The 10,011-nt window shown below is 53.4% G+C and overlaps 1 protein-coding gene across 1 annotated transcript; it reads left to right on the top strand.

Annotated features, from left to right (window-relative positions):
• Positions 1-1,928: 1,928 nt before the first annotated feature.
• Positions 1,929-10,005, top strand: ISM2 (isthmin 2). The gene is made up of 6 exons (XM_025042113.1): positions 1,929-1,958; positions 3,753-3,995; positions 5,291-5,663; positions 7,389-7,529; positions 7,790-7,873; positions 9,152-10,005. The coding sequence occupies exons 1-6, from the start codon at positions 1,929-1,931 to the stop codon at positions 9,667-9,669; spliced, it is 1,389 nt and encodes a 462-aa protein (XP_024897881.1). The 3' UTR covers positions 9,670-10,005.
• The last annotated feature ends 6 nt before the right edge of the window (positions 10,006-10,011 follow it).

Here is a 10,011-nt window from a genome sequence, read left to right as displayed (position 1 = left end):
AGCCTGGCTCTGTATGGATGGGCCTGGGCCTCAGCAGCTGGGGCTGCGGGGAGGGGAGGTGCTGGGCTGCACCTGGCAACTGGATTTCATTATCCGGAGCAAGTTCTTGACCCCTGAGGCAGAGAAGAGAAGGGAGCCTGGGGGACTGTGAGGAAGCTGAAACAGGTTAGGCAGAGCCGCGCGATGCAGTAAGGGTCTGTGGGTATGAGGGCTCTTATGTTAACTGCAAACATATGCGTCAGGCTACTGGCCAAGCCTGGGAGGGCACTCTGTGTGTGTGTGTGTGTGTGTGTGTGTGTGTGTGTGTGTGTGTGAGAGAGAGAGAGAGAGAGAGAGAGAGACAGACAGACAGACAGAGAGACAGACAGAGAGACAGAGAGACAGAGAGACAGAGACAGAGAGTGAGAGACAGACAGACAGAAAGAGAAAGAAAATCGTGGCGATATATCTTGGTACAGCTATCCCCCACTTTTTGAAAGTTCACATTACGCCACCTCAATTTTACAAAGGACTCACACTCGTACCTGTTTTCGCTAACTGGAAAAAAATCCCAGAGGATGTTTGCTTTTACGAAAAAAGGGGAAAAGCAAAAATAGCATTCCATGTTTGTTCCTCAGCGAGCTGTTACAGAGGCAGGGTGCACCCCGCTGAGAGAGTGGGACTGCTCTGACTGCATGTCAGTGTGACTTTAAGTTCTGTGCGTCATTTGGTAGGTTACATGGGGGGTCTGGGAAGGCTCAACACTTTTTCCATATACATTAATGGTTATTGCTTCTTTGCTTTCTGCGGCTCTGCCTTTCATAGAAACACTCTCTACTTTCAGATTGCGGGGGAAACCTGTGAATGTCTACATCTCATGTCCATCTGGGCCACGGCACCATCCCCCAAAAGAATGGAGCCGTGTATCTGTACCTGCGTGAAACTCCAAACGCAAGTTTAACAGTTGGGGATGGTAGTCCTGTAGGGTAGGACAGGTGTTCTTACACGGCTGGAGCCTCAGAATTCATTCAGAATGTCATGAAATACACTTGCCCAGAGATCCTGCGTCCGTGGTGGTGAGTGGGACGGTCTTTAGACCAGTTAAGATGTAAAGAACTAACACAGTGCCTAGCGAGAGGGGTACTCTCATTTCTCTCTCCTCGAAGAACCACCTATTGCCATGTCAAAGTGACATTCATTGCCTGCTTGCCATATTCGAGGCTCCATTTTAACTCAAAAACCCTACAAGACAGGGACTGCCATTTCCTAATTTACAGAGGGAGAAACTCAGGCAGATTAAGTAAGTAAGGTCATACAGCTCGTAAGTGTACAAATTGGGCTTTGAACCCAGGTGCTAGGGCTTCCAGCCTGCACTCATTACCACTGCATTTTGCTGCCAGACAAGGCGATGGAAGTGGGTGTGCTTTGTGAATGCAAAAGTGTTTGCACACGAGGGGTTATCATCATGAGCGTCTGTTCATGCACGTGTGTATGCACCAATAGATGTAGTTGAGATCAGGCAGAGCTGAGTTTGAACCTGAGCTTGGATGTCATAACCTTTGAGACCTCACGTATGTATGGCTGTGATGTTTAATCAGGGCTTTCTATGGCTTTTGTTCATTCGTTGTCTGGTCCAACCGGGCACCAGGGAGTGGAGAGGGTAGAGAGAGCTGGAAAGGAAAGTTCTCAGCACTCACTGGATACCAGCTCTTGCCCATCACAGTTCCAATCTTATAGGTAAGGATGTTCACAGAGGATGTCCCCTGCCAGGGTCCCAGAGGTCAGATGCTGGCCGCCACCAGGATTCAGACCCAGGCAGCCTGATTCTGGAGCAGGGTTTCTTAACTGCAGCTCTGTTCACATATTGGGCTGGATAATTCTTGTGAGAACTGTCCTATGCGTTGTAGGATCTCTGACTCTACCCACTAGGTTCCAGTAGACAACCAGAGATGTCTCCAGACATTGCCAAATGTCCCTGGGTGAGAACCACTGCTTAACTAGCTGCCCAGGAGGCAGGGGCATCTAGATTAGCCAGAAAGGCTGCATGACCTTGAACTCCTGCTGCCTTAAGCCTGCCTGTCTCTGTGCCCCAGGGGCTGCAGACAGAGGAACCTCTGAGCAAAGTCACAGGGACAGTTAGGGCTCTGGGGGACATGTGAGTGGAAACTGCCAGGAATGCAACGTGTGGGGATGTTCCAGGCCTCCAGGCCCGGTCAGTGAGGGACTCGAGTGGTTCCATTACTCATCTGTCCATCCTCTGCCCACATGCCCTGGCTGTCTAGACCAGAGCACACTGTCTCAGCAAGGGACTCCCGGGCGAGGCCGGGATGGGGACATGGCTGCCATGGGACCAAGTGACTAGTGCAAGAGCCTTGGAGCCATTCATTTGGGGACCACAAAAGGAGAGATCAAAAAGGAGAGACAGCAGATTCTGAATCTCTTTTCCAACCCAACAAATGAGAATCGGAATGAGAAACTGGACCAAGTAAGCCCCTGACTTGTGAAGGGGATTCTCGGTGCTCCCACCTGTAGTGTTAGGCCATGATGGTTAAGAGCGTGGGCTCTTGGCCCAGGCTGCCTGGTTCAAATTCTGGCTCTACCACTAACTGTCTGTGTGACCTCAGGTACGTTACTTGACCTCTCTGTGCTTCAGTTTCCATTGTCAAAATGGGGATGACAGCTAGTACCTACATCTGAGGGTTGTTGGACGTATTAAATGAGTGATTAAATGTTCAGGATAGTGTTTGGCACACAGTGGAAATATTCAATGAAAAAAAATTCTGACAATCCTCCCAGGTAGGAATTATTATCCTAATTTTGCTGATCAAGTTGAATGAACTAGAAAGAGCAGAGCCGGGATTTGAACCCAAGCTGATCTGACTCTCCAGAACCCACATTTTTTCAGCCATACCATACTGCCCCAGTTATGAGATAGGGGTGGGGTTAAGGGTGGGGCAGGGTTCATAGGCTTCTGGCCCCTGAAGGTAGCTCTGGACTGTGCTCTTTCTGCCTTGGCACGGAGACCTGGGCAGTGGCTGCAGCCTGGAGGTGGGTGGACAGCACTGAGCCCCCTGTGCCCCACCGTCTGAGCAGATGAACCCTGGAGCAAGAGTCAGAAACAACCAGGATCTGCCTTTCGCTTACTATCTGTGCTGAAGGAAGGGTGGTCCTGGTGTGGACGCATGGGTACTGGCCAGTGGAGGGAATCAGCTGGCAGACCGAGAGCCATGTGAGTGGCCTGGAACAGGACAAGGGGCCAGGCACCAGGTGGGCAGGAGGAGAGAGGTAGCTGTGGTCAGAGGAGCATGCTGAGGGGAAGGCCCAGGCCTGCTGCCCACGCTGCTGTAGGGTTCCCAGGGCTTCCTGCCCTGACTTGTCTGTTCTCACAGCAGCCCTGGGGGATTCTGAGGCAGGTGGCCTGCAAACTGCACTTCGAAACCACTGCCTCAAACAACTGGCTTCCCTCTCTGGGCCTCACTTTCTTCATCTGTAAAATGAGGAGGTTGGACTGTGTTTCTTCCATGTGTAGAAACCTGATTTTAACTATTTTCTCATGCCTCATGTTGGCATCATTTGTTCAAGTGCTTTGTGGACACAGCCTCACTTAGCCTCTAAGGCATTAAATCTGCCATGTTTGGATATACAGCCACAGGGTGAGTTTGTAATCTGATCAGACTCCTGGGCTTCTGAGTTCCCCCTGACCAGCCTTTTGGGGTCCACATGGGGCGAGCCCTAACCTTAGTCACGCATCCCTCACCCTGTCTCACCCTTAGGTCTCAGCCTTCCCAGATGCCAGCTCTCCCAGGGGAACGGAGGAGACACCACTGCTCCCCAGAATCCGCCTCCGGCCAGGGCCAGGCCAACACGAGCACTGGGCTCTCACCGAGCCAGCAGCTCTGACCCCAGAAAAGGCAGCCCCTCCTGGGATCCAGGAAGACACTCCCTTGCTGCTGGAGCTGCAGAAGCTGCCAGGATTGGCCAACACAGACTTGAGTTCCCCGAACCCCAATATCCAGGTGAGAGCTACAGAAGGGCTTTGGGCCCAGCAGATACCTGGAAACAAGCTGGGCTGAATGGCTCAGCTCTGAGGTCAGGGATCCCACCCCGTATTCCCTGGGGGCTGGGTCCTTATGGGGTTGGAGAAGTCCCCATGCTGTCCTGTGGAGTCGTGCGGACAGGAACTGCTCCTCCACTCTCAGGCTTCAGACCGTGAACAACTCACGGGACTCCTAGTCCATAGCAAGGGACAGACAGCACCAACCTGGCAGGGCTGTCTGAGGACCAAATGATCAGAGAGCACTTGAGCTGCAGGGGATTCTAGGAATATCGGGGGAGGCCTTGTGGAAAAGCCTGAAGATCTGATCCTGCCCAGGCCCAACCCCGTACTAGAGAAGGGGTTGAATGCTGAGTGGGCTGGTGGGGTGGGGGCTGCCCACCAGAGGGGCTCTGTAGGTGAGAAACCTAGAGGGGCTGTGGAATTCCAGTTTACCTATTCTGCTTCCAGCCCTAAATCCCTAATGGCAATAATTCTGCAGTCTTGTATAGAGTTCTACAGTTTACAAAACACTTTCACCAAAAGAGATCATGTAGAACATAACTAAAATTGTTTGAAAGTGTATGTTTATGTATGTGCATCTGTATCTACCTGGGAAGTTAATCACCAAAATATTACACCCGTGGTGGAATATGGGTGATGTTCCTTCGCTTCTTTATATTTTGCTGTTTTTGTACCCCAGATTTTGTTCAGTGACCTCATATTACTTTATAATAACCCCAAATGATGTTTTTAAATTCACTTTCACATAACGACTTCAGGTTTCTTATTTCCCGTCCACCATGTGGTGACAGGGAACCTCCCCCACCACCTTCCAGAGCTGCTGTGGGGATTTGCTGTCTGCTCTTGTTTTCTGGCCCTACAAGGAGTAAATGGAGGCCCGGGGCTCTTAGTGGCCCCTGAGGCTGAGCAGCTACAGGCTGGCACAGCCAGAATTCAAAGCCAGCTTCCCTTTAAACTAGTGGGTCTCCACCCTGGTACATGTTAGAGCCACCGTGCCTGGCCCCACCTACAATCAGTTTAATCCTTGACTGAGGTGTGCTTCGGGGTTAGGAATATCCAGGGGATTCTGATGCTCAGCCAGGTCTTAAGTTGTGACCCCAAGTGCCCTGGGAGGCTGAAAACATTGGCCAAGAGAATGAGCCGGTTTGGTGGAGGGGCTGGGTCTCTCTCTCCTGCCCTTGTCATCTCCCCTCGCCTTGGAGTCTAGCTCTGAGCCCTTCCTCACTGGCTGGCCTGGTGTCTGTCTCCCTGCAGGTGACAATCGAGGTGGTAGAGGACCCCCAGGCCGAGGTGGAAATGGACCTGTTGGCCGAGCCCAGCAATCGCTGGTCCCAGGGTGCCCCCACCTGGCTGCCTGCCAAGGAGCTCTTCTGGCCCCTCTTCTGGGGCTACCTGGAGGGTGAGGAGGCAGGGGCCAGTCTCAAGGGCAGAGTCCCTGGGGAAGAGGAAGAGGAGGTGGAGGAGGAGGAGGAGGACTACCCTGAAGAGCATGGCGAGAGTGAAGACCAGGAGGGCAACGATGAGGACGAGGAGGACGAGGAGCCTGGGTTCAGTGGGAACACAGGCGGCTGGGAGCAGGGCTGGCTGGCCCCCAGGGACTGGGCCTTCAAGGAGTCGGACAGCTATGGTGAGCACCCCCATCGTGGTATTCCTGGCTGCTGCCCCTCGAGATCCTGAGTGCCTGAGTGGAAATGGGGTGGAGAGAGGACTGAAAGCCTCCTGGGCAGGGGCAGCTGGAGGAAGGGGGCCCCAGGAGCTTAGTCTGTACAAATACCATCATCGGCTAAAGAGTAGTGTCACCCAGAGCTTGCAAATTTTTTTACCCCTAAACATTTGACCCTGACAACAGCCCTGAGATCCCTTAAGCAAGACAGACATTTGTCAGTGTTATACATATTCATATCTATCAGTTTCCAACAAACTGGGAAATACTATAAATTCCACCACTCAAAACTGACCTCATTTGCATACTGTATTGCATACAGGGTTTGCATCCTGGCTTTGCCACTTACCAGCTGAGTGACCTTGGGCAAGTTACATAACCTCTCTGTGCTTCAGTTCCTTCCTCCATAAAGTGGAGAATGGCACAAGCTTTACTACATAGGATTGGGTGTAGAGGGTATTAAGTCAGTTAATACATTTAAAGTGCCAGCATAGAGTAAACAAGGTACTGGCTATTTTTATGAAGAAGCAACATAATGTCTACAGCCATGCCACCCTGAACAAGCCCAATCCTGTCTGATCTCAGAAGCTAAATAGGGTCGGGCCTGGTTAGTACTTGGATGGGAGACCAATCTAGGAAGACCAGATTGAAGACTGTAGACGTAGAAAATAAAAAATTAAAAAATAAGGGATTGTAAGCTGACAAGGTCCTTGCAATCTGTGAGGTCAACCAAGGGTTGTCTCACCTACAAAATAAATAAATAAAAATAAAAATAAAAAATAATAATAATAAAAAAGAAACAACATAATAATACAATCTGTTCAGAAAATATCACCCAAAGCCTGCCAGACCCCCTGACAGCCATTTTTATTTTTGCATAGCAGTTCGGGGTTTTCTGTGGGCAAGGGGGCAGACCATTTGATGTGTATATGCAGCCATTCTCCCCAGAGTCCTGCTGTTTCGTTACTGGACAGAGGTGTCTGTGATGAAGAGTAAGTCGTAGCAGGCTTTTCCCAATTCGCCATAATCATAAACTAACAGGCAGACTTTTCATGACTTTCAGTTCTCTTCTATTAATTTTCCTTAAACTCTTGGTGCCAGTCTGCTCAGGCCTGCCTGGGAAGTGAGGAGAGTACCTAACTGGCTATGTCAATATTTTGTGGGGTTCCACAGAGAGCCCTGGGTCTCAGGCCCTGCACAGACAGATGGCTGTGGGTACAGCCTTGGTGTATTTCAGGTCCCTTACCAGGATGGTCCCTAACATGGGCAGCAGGAACATTCTTTAATACTCCCAGTGTCAGGGAAGTATTATCATCTTGAATTTTGATCGACATAAAAACTACAGCTCAGAGATGGAGAGGGACTTTCCCAAGGTCACATTGACAGTGGTCAGGTGGCCTCCAGCCCAAATATTTTTTCCTCGTCATTGCTGTGTTGGCATATAGCCGGTGGCTGGGAGGTGTGCTGTCTCTATAGGGCCACCTCCTACATTTGCACAGGTGTTCACTGAACAAGAGTACCCAGCTCAGGGGACGAGCAGGGACTGAAATCCAGCCACTGCTCTGTCTACTAGGCGAGGAGTCCTGGCACTGGCTGCATCCTCCTGAGGAAGGAGTGCCTTTTGCTAATTTGTGCCAATGCACCCTGTGGGCTGTGCTCACTCACCCCTGGCTCCCTGCCTTGACCCAGACTATGAGGTTCAAGAGGAGTGGAGCCCCTGGTCTCCTTGCAGTGCGAGCTGCGGCAGCGGCAGCCAGCAGAGGACTCGGCCCCGTGGCTACGCCTGCACTGCCACCGAGTCCAGTGCCTGCGACCTGTCCCCCTGTCCTGGTGAGATGAGCAGCAGCTCCTGCATAAGAAGTGGCTTATGCTCCGGGCTTGGTCCCCTGGGAATGTGGGCATGTGAACCTTGTACGAGGAGTGGACTTGGGAGAAGGGAGGCAAGAAGCCCACAGACATAGTGCTCCTGCCTCATCCCAGGCCCACCCCAGATGCTATGGGCACCGAGAGCCGAGTGAGGGCTGGGCTTCCCATCAGGAGCACAGAGGTGCCCTGGTGCACCACCGGCCTGGCCTCCTCTCTTCCCAAAGGCGCCAAGGACGAGGACCCCTTGGGCTTTCCCAGTGAGGGGTGGCAGCCCCTAGGCCACAATGCTATGGACATGCTCGGCCCAGGTCAGTGGGGGCTAGGTCCTGCCCCGGGGATGTGGGGAAGAACCCCTCTCGGGAGGATAGAGCATCACTGCAGGGCAGGAATCTTGCCTCCATCCATTGAGGCAGAGAGTACATCTTCCAGCTGGAAGGTTAGCCTTCCCAGCAAAGGGGCCCTAGCACTTCTCAGCCCCTCTAGACAGGCCCATTGGCCTCTCCCAGGCTGATATTCTTGCTGGGAAGTTCTTGATGGGAGCCACAGAGCTTGAAGGTGGGGCATAGTCTCTCTGGCAGCAAGATGGGCTGGGGACATTCTGGCTTCAATTCCTAGGTCACCCTTGGAGATTCTTGGGCAGGCAGGCTCTGTCTGGGGAGAGGGTGCTGTCAGAAATGGGTCAGGGTTCAGAACTCCGGGACCACTCCTTCCAGCAGATTGGAGCAGACTGTGCTTATATCAGTATACTCAGTGTCTGTGTCACTAGTCTTACCTGTGCCTTGCAAGGAGGCAGGTGGCCACCAACAGCACCCCCTTGCAGGTGAGCCTCATGCTCTACACCACAGAAGCTCGTTGTGCACCTGGCCTGTGTACCAGAAGACGAAGGCCCAGTACCTGCCTTCAAGGAGCTCAGGTCTTATGAGGGAGAGACACATGATCAACTTGAGCGCTGCACTGCAGTGTGTCCAAAAGGTCTGGAGCAAAGAGGAAGGAGCAACTCGTTTTGTGTGGCAAGTGTCAGAAGCCACATTTCACAAGGTAGAGAGATGGGGGAGGGCAGCATAGACAGAGTAGACCCCGGGGGCCCAGAGTCGCAGAGACTCACCCAAGGTCATATGGCCTGAGAAAGGCGGAGTTAAGAACAAGATGAGCCAGTAGGTAAAATATTGAAACAGTTTCTTACTAATTGGTTAAAATTGCTCTTCCTGCCCTCACTACCCCAGCTCCTCCCCCAGGATCCCAGGATCTTTCCCACCATCCAGCATCTACAGGAACAACACCTGGCACAGCAGAGGGCCTCCAGGCTCCTCCCACAGCCCCTTGGCCCGTTTCTATTCTGAATCATGGCCTCTTGCATTAGGTTGCCTGGGTGTTTTATGTGAGCCCCTGGCTGTCAGCAGTGGAGGTCAGGTCAGACTGCCCCCAGCTCTGGTATGGGTCCTTCCACTCCTGCCCCTCAGGCCCTACCAAGCCACACCTTTGCACCAGCTGGGTCCTGGGACTTCTTTCTCTATGCATTGGCCCTTGATCAGCCCCCACAAAGGCCTGACTGGTCAGCCCCCGCCCAACTTCTCTGCCCTCTGTAGATGTGGACAGCTGTGAGAAGTGGCTGAACTGCAAGAGCGACTTCCTAACCAAGTACCTGAGCCAGGTGCTGCAGGACCTGCCCAGCTGCCCGTGTGCATACCCGCTGGAGGCTGTGTACAGGGCCGTGAGCCTGCAGGACGAGCACCGGGGCCGCAGCTTCCAGTGGAAGGATGCCAGTGGCCCGAGAGAGCGACTGGATGTCTACCAGCCCACGGCACGCTTCTGCCTTCGCTCCCTGCTGTCCGGGGAGAGCAGCACGCTGGCCGCCCAACACTGCTGCTATGACTCGGGCAGCCGGCTACTGACACGAGGCAAGGGCGCCGGTGCGCCTGACCTCATCAGCACGGACTTCTCACCCGAGCTGCACTTCAAGGTGGACACGCTGCCCTGGATCCTGTGTAAGGGGGACTGGAGCCGCTACCATGCTGTGCGGCCGCCCAACAATGGCCGGGCCTGCGCTGACAACCCTCCTGAGGAAGAGTACCTGGCCCAGCTGCAGGAGGCCAAGGAGTACTAGCGAGAGGGCTGCTGTCCTGGAGAACTTTCCTGGCAGGCCCCCTCACCCTGCCCACACTGGGCGAGTGCAAGGGCCCACCCTGTGAGGCCGGTCTGGTGCCACATGCTCTCTGCCTGGGAACCCGAGCCAGGTCAGCACCCAGGTTTCAGGTTGGGGTTGGAGAGAGGGTTGAAGGGTGTAAGGGGCCCAGGGTGAGGGGAGGGAACTCAGCCCCATGGTCCCTGGGGGTGCAGTGGAGATCTGTGTCTGTGGCGGCCTCCCTCTCCTGCCTGCTGGGGGGTGCTGTCCCAGCCTGGCTACCCATACTCCTCCCCCTCCTTGGAGCTGGGCTCTCCTGCCCTG

The sequence above is a fragment of the Pteropus alecto genome, unplaced genomic scaffold (genome assembly GCF_000325575.1).
Source record: "Pteropus alecto unplaced genomic scaffold, ASM32557v1 scaffold8, whole genome shotgun sequence".
Classification (NCBI taxonomy): Eukaryota; Metazoa; Chordata; class Mammalia; order Chiroptera; family Pteropodidae; genus Pteropus; species Pteropus alecto.
Note: the sequence above shows the minus strand (reverse complement) of the source record. Positions and strands in the feature narration are given on the sequence as shown.